A 6271-nucleotide genomic window follows, 5' to 3' on the forward strand; every position below is an offset into this window, starting at 1 on the left:
CAGTGATGTTCTAATCTGCTTCTCCCACAAAAACCGTAAATCGTAAACAAAATAAGCATTTTAAGGGTTAAACAAAAAAAAATACAATCAAATGGCAACACCGAGGAACGCCATGTTTATTTCTTTTCCGTCATTCCTTTGCCGCGGTAAGATTTTTAAGGTTATTTCTTATCTTGGCGTCTTTAGTTATTTTCGCTTAATAATACAACATAATATTATTAACGGATAGACGATTACTGTGTGAATAAACAACTGTGGTGTTTTGAAATTCCAGCCATTTAGCGCTACGGTGTTGGTATCGTCTGAAGCGTTTGCGATTTGATTTGCGGCATTCTATCAAAATGGGAAAAAAAGTGAGAGAATACAAGTCTGGAGACTTCATTTTCGCCAAAGTTAAAGGGTATCCAGCATGGCCAGCCAGGGTGAGTGCTATCAGGGCTTGTAACGAGCAATCTAACTTGCAAAAACGCTGTAATGAATTCTAATTGGATGAGCGCGGGAAGACATATTTGAGCGATGCTTTCCATCCGAATTTTGTGGCATCGCTTGTGAAATTGTGAGCATTTCAAGGTTCTTAACTCATTACAGTTCCCCACTATCCTATAAAACCATTCAAAAGCCAGTTTCTCTTATAATAAATCCAAGAAATTTACATTAACATTGTGGACCCATTTGCCAACGCGTCGCCCACTCAGTGCGCTTACCCTGCATCATTTAACAATATCTAACATGTTATCAGTGCTCAGTTTGCGAATAAATTAACTACATTCGATGTTGTTGAAAACTTTAACAGTTATCACTGTTACAGCCATCTTGTAACCAATTTTGGACTGAAAAACTAAAATGCTAATTCAGTTCTTTGTTGGAATATGTTTGATTTTAAATCCCTAGTATTTTAAACAATAATGAGCATCTACTCAGTATTTAGAAAAAAATATGTAAATACATTATGTAAATATGATAATTACTAGTTTTCATAAATAAAATACCTAACTAGTTTTAGAACAAACCTTAGAATAAATTTATACTAGTATGATGCACCATAACTAACATTTTATTCATAATTAATTTATAATTCACTAGCTTTCCGCCCGCGGCTTCGTGCGCGTGGGCTACATTATCTACATATTTTACGGAACCCTATTTTTTCCAAAATAAAATTTAGCCTATGTTACTCGTGGATAATGTAGCTTTCGAATGGTGAAAGAATTTTTAAAAACGGTCCAGTAGTTTTTGAGCCTATTCATTATAGAGATGAAACGGATATCCGGTAACTATCCGGTAGGCCGGATATCCGGCCTAAATTTACTATCCGGCCGGATACCGGATAGTAACTCACTATCCGGCCGGATACCGGATATTAAAAAACTACGACAATTTCCTATTAATAAAATGTAAACATTAAATCTTTGGGGTAAATAAATATCAATAAAATGGCTTATAATAATGACGGCTTTTATTAAAAGTCCAAAAAGTTACAAAAAGCCATATTAAGGCCTTTCAAAAATCTAATTTCTTTTTCTGGGCTATTATCTCTAATGACGAATACATAAATGGTAAATATCTGTTAATGTCAAAATATTGCCAAATAAATTTTCGCTATTCAATCACACACTCACGATGGCAACCAAAATCGCCCGAATTAATCTGCCCCCTAGACAAGTGGCAAAATCTGACATTCTATTCGGATGAATTCGATTTTCGAAAAGTGACTAGTCTAGTCTACTAATAGACCCACTGATCGCGTTCGAAACACCTGTGCGGCGCTAAACTCGTCACGACATGCAACGAGACAATGGGCCAACTATCCGGCCGCCGGATATCCGGCTATCCGGCCTAGCAGCTGGCCGGATATCCGGTATCCGGTATCCGGCCAAACAACTCTCCGTTTCATCACTAACAACCAAACAAACAAACAAAGTTTTCCTCTTTATAATATTAGTGTAGATAATGGTATGCACTCAATACTTTTCGATTGATATAAATATTTTTTTTTGTTTCAGGTACAAAGACTGAATGGCAAGAAATATTTTGTATATTTCTATGGAACAGGAGAAACGTAAGTTGATAGCAAATAAATTACTGTATTTGACCCAGTTCAAATAACTTTGTTGATTAAAATACCAAATAATTAGCATAATGACCAAGGCAATTAAGGAAACCTTTAAAACAACAATTAATAAACTTTAAATCATTATGAAACTTTAAGCAACAAATTTTAATAGGCGACTGAGCAATATGAGTAAACCATAACGTCATTTTGTTGTATCCTTCATAACACATATTTATACTTGTCTTAAGGATCAGAGGTGAGAGTGCTTTTTTAAAAGTAATGTATGGCACCAGCAGATATCGATTTATTACATAACCGAAACCAATAATTCCACAAATCAAATGATCGTAATAGAGAAATATGCCTATGGCAGAAATAATGATATAGGTCACAAATATCACAGTCCCTGAACCGAGGGAACGTCCGTCACAGCCAAGCGCTCGAGCAAAGTGTGGCGGCGCGCGGGGCGGCCGGTTTCTCGTGCCTTCCCTCTCTAAGACAGAGACAACAGGATCGAACGATATGACGTCACGCTGACGTAGTGGGTGTTATTTCTAAGACAGCCAGAAACTGACAGAGGCCGTATTTGCATGTCAAAGTCAACACTACGCTTCAGGTATTAAAAACCAGTCAGCGTCTGCCTGGACAAAGCCAGAAACTGACAGAGGCCGTATTTGCATGTCAAGTGAAGATTCGCCATCCTCCAAGAATGCTCTGCAAGCCCCTGGAGTCCACTCGCCGCGCCACGAGCCCGTGTGCTCGGCGGCCTCCTGGGTTTTTCGATGCAGAACCCAGCCAGCAACTCCAAGTCATAGCGGTGATGCGCCAGCGCCCGTTTAAACTTGTATGGGCAGCACGTTCACTTCAAAATACACGCTCGGCCTTCCTCTGCACATCAAATATCAAAAATTATGCACATATTCGTCAGGATCGTATTCTTCGATGTTCGCTCGCGAACCAAACATTGCTCGTTCGTTCGCCGAACGCTCGCCGCTCCCTCCGGTCACGCCGCCCCCGGGCAATGTCCGTGAGTATACAAGGGTAGATAAGAAAAGAAATACAAAAGTGACAGGACCTTGTTTGTAGCAAACCAGACAAAGCGCCAATATTCCTGTTCACTACGTCCTCCCTGGTAGTTGCGCGGGTCGCGCTGGTGCTCTTGCTCCATGCCCCCAGGGCCACCGCATCCACAGGAATGCGCCTCTCGGAATCCAGCTCGATACTCAATCGATGCACACGTTCATTTAACGGCGGCATTCGACATTCGAACAAACCCGACGTTTAACTAACTTTTATCACGACACTGTCTACGAGAATAATCACGTTCTTTTTTTAATCTAGACGAACGCCTGGTCATCTTAACTTTTAACACTGCACTTATAATCACAAACTAAGGCAAAAATAGATGGCAAAAACGGTTAGAACGCGTGGTCAATCCCACTTCTTGTCTTAAGGATCAGAGGTGAGAGTGCTTTTTTAAAAGTAATGTATGGCACCAGCAGATATCGATTTATTACATAACCGAAACCAATAATTCCACAAATCAAATGATCGTAATAGAGAAATATGCCTATGGCAGAAATAATGATATAGGTCACAAATATCACAGTCCCTGAACCGAGGGAACGTCCGTCACAGCCAAGCGCTCGAGCAAAGTGTGGCGGCGCGCGGGGCGGCCGGTTTCTCGTGCCTTCCCTCTCTAAGACAGAGACAACAGGATCGAACGATATGACGTCACGCTGACGTAGTGGGTGTTATTTCTAAGACTTGTATAAATATGTGTTGTACTAACTGAATATTATACGCAGGACCTCTTGTACCACAAAAACTATGTAATCGTTAACTATACAATGGCTAATAATTAATATTATACTTAGAGGATTCTTATTATATCTGCCCCTCTCCTTTTCATTGTTATGTCTTTATTTATTATAGCTTTACAATCCACAATTAAACAGTTTTATTTAATTAATCCGTATTTCCCTTGATTGTGGCCCCACTTGGGTAAAAGCCTCCTCCATCATTGCTATGCCTTTAGATGCACATAATAATTAGTACTTTTGCAAGTTTTGGTTACTCAAAACATCCCATTTAATGCAATGTGAATTTGAAATTAATAAATAACTCTTTCAGCGCAAACCTCCCACCGAACATGATATTCGACTACGCAGAGAACAAAGAGAAGTTTCTGACCAAGACAGTGAAGAGGCGGGACTTCAACGACGGTGTGAAGCAGATTGAACATGACTTCGCTAATAATGTGCCGCTGGAGCAAGTTATTGGGCTGGCGGCTGAGGTGAGGATATTTTAAATTATAAGGCAGAAAGAATACCACTCCATATTTTTGGTTTCGAACAAAGAAAAATGTTGTAAAATTTTTATAAATCTATACGTATAATTAAAAATAAATGTAATAATAATAAAGCCTGCTACTGAGAAAAATGTATAACATACATTTGTTATTGCAATAATAAAGATTTACAATTTGTATTTTTTTGTCACAAAGAGAAAGCTTTTTACCTAATAGAAACTGATCAGGCTGAAGCTGAAGGTGCAAGTGAGCTTAACTTAGAATCCTCAACCACAGAGGAACTGGCCATCTTGCCTCCAACTGCCAAAAATTAAAACTGTTAACATCTATATATATAAAAATGAAACCCGTTTTCCGTTGTCACGACATAACATGAAAACGGGTTGACCGATTTGGCTGATTTTTTTTTGTAGTTTTCTAATACTCTGTACAAGGTTTTTACGGAAAAAAATATAAAGAAAATCTCTACGCTAAGGCGGTACGAAGTTCGCCGGGTCAGCTAGTTGTTGATAAAATTGCATTGAAACGATTACAGCCGCCAGCCGAAGCTGCTAATGACAGCGCTAACGACACTGCCAATGAGACGATGGAAGAGACGACCGCCGACACCACAGCAGACGATACTGTAGCCGATGAGGTGAGTCTACAACGAATCATCATTTCTGCGACAAAATGTCCTCTTCTGTACATAGGTCTCCCCCAATAATTTCAAGTTTGTAGATATTATAGTTTCTGAGATTTCGTAATGAGTGAGTCAGTGAGTTTGCGAAGGGAGTCAGTGTCACCTTTCGCTTTTATATAAATAGATCTAGAGAAAAGTTGTCAATGAGGTCTATCGTTTTTATACTTAACAGTTGGCACCCCTGGCGATTGACAGGACCTTACTCTACAGTGGCGCCATCTTGATGAGTGCAAATGCGATAGTCCTCCTACCACTTTCGCGCTCACCAGTTGGTGCCACTGTCTTCGCTACTAGCAAGTGACAGGACCTTACTCTACAGTGGCGCTAACTGGTGAGCGCTAAAACGATAGCCCTCATGGGCTGGTGGTGTCAACTACACTTTTATAATGCGAACAACTGGAATTCGCTACCTGTTGCTGTCCTTCCTGACACTATAATCCGGGCCTTTTCAAGGCGAGAGTGAATAGGCACTTACAGGGCAGATATGTACCATCCTAGACTGCATCTTACTTAACACCAGGTACGATTGCGGTCAAATACTTGCCTTGTCCTGCATAAAAAAAACATACTTCGACTCATTGGCAGTACCTGCTTGACTTTGTTAGCATCTAATAGCATGGATTTTCAACAGAGCACAATATATTGAGATGTACTTGTGTCTACAACAAAATCCTAGAGCAAATAGTCAGTGCCAACATTGTTACTGTGAGGCTAAGTAGCAATTGGTCGAGAGGTCTGACATGAAAATAAGTATAATTATGATTTCATTACTTAATTTTATTAATTAACGCTGAGTTGCACCATGCAGTTTGACAGACTTTTGACGTTTGTTCAAGTTAAAGTAAGATGACGCGACCCAGCCTTAAAATGTCACTGTGCTTAAGGTCAAACCACATTTACGCAGCGCAGCACTGAACGTCGCGACAGTAAGGCCCAGTTCCTCTAGCATGAACAACTTTCGTCTTCGAATTGTTTGCGTATTCGATAAAATTCGACTCAACCTTCGAATTAAACGATAACGTGACAATTTTGATTCTCAAAATAAGTTTCGTGCAACCATTTCTCACACTAAGTTCACTTTACGACACGTTCACAAGGGCGCTGTTGTAGTTTTCGTACTGAATCTTTTGATGGCGATTCGAGTTCGCAATCGTGCTAGCCGTACAGAACACACGGTGAAACGAAACTGCAACTTCTAGTTACTTTTGAGTTGCATCTAAGTTTC

The 6271-nt window shown here is 39.9% G+C and overlaps 1 protein-coding gene across 1 annotated transcript; it reads left to right on the plus strand.

Moving 5' to 3' along the window:
- The first annotated feature begins 60 nt into the window (after positions 1-60).
- On the plus strand, positions 61-5992 carry LOC114363643 (hepatoma-derived growth factor-related protein 3). Its single transcript, XM_028319429.1, has 6 exons — positions 61-146; positions 275-422; positions 2004-2059; positions 4187-4349; positions 4900-5001; positions 5951-5992. Exons 2-6 carry the CDS (start codon positions 342-344, stop codon positions 5990-5992), a joined length of 444 nt encoding a protein of 147 aa, XP_028175230.1. The 5' UTR covers positions 61-146; positions 275-341.
- The last annotated feature ends 279 nt before the right edge of the window (positions 5993-6271 follow it).

This window comes from Ostrinia furnacalis, unplaced genomic scaffold (assembly GCF_004193835.3).
Source record: "Ostrinia furnacalis isolate ACB-3 unplaced genomic scaffold, ASM419383v2 OfSCF7182, whole genome shotgun sequence".
NCBI classification, from domain to species: domain Eukaryota; kingdom Metazoa; phylum Arthropoda; class Insecta; order Lepidoptera; family Crambidae; genus Ostrinia; species Ostrinia furnacalis.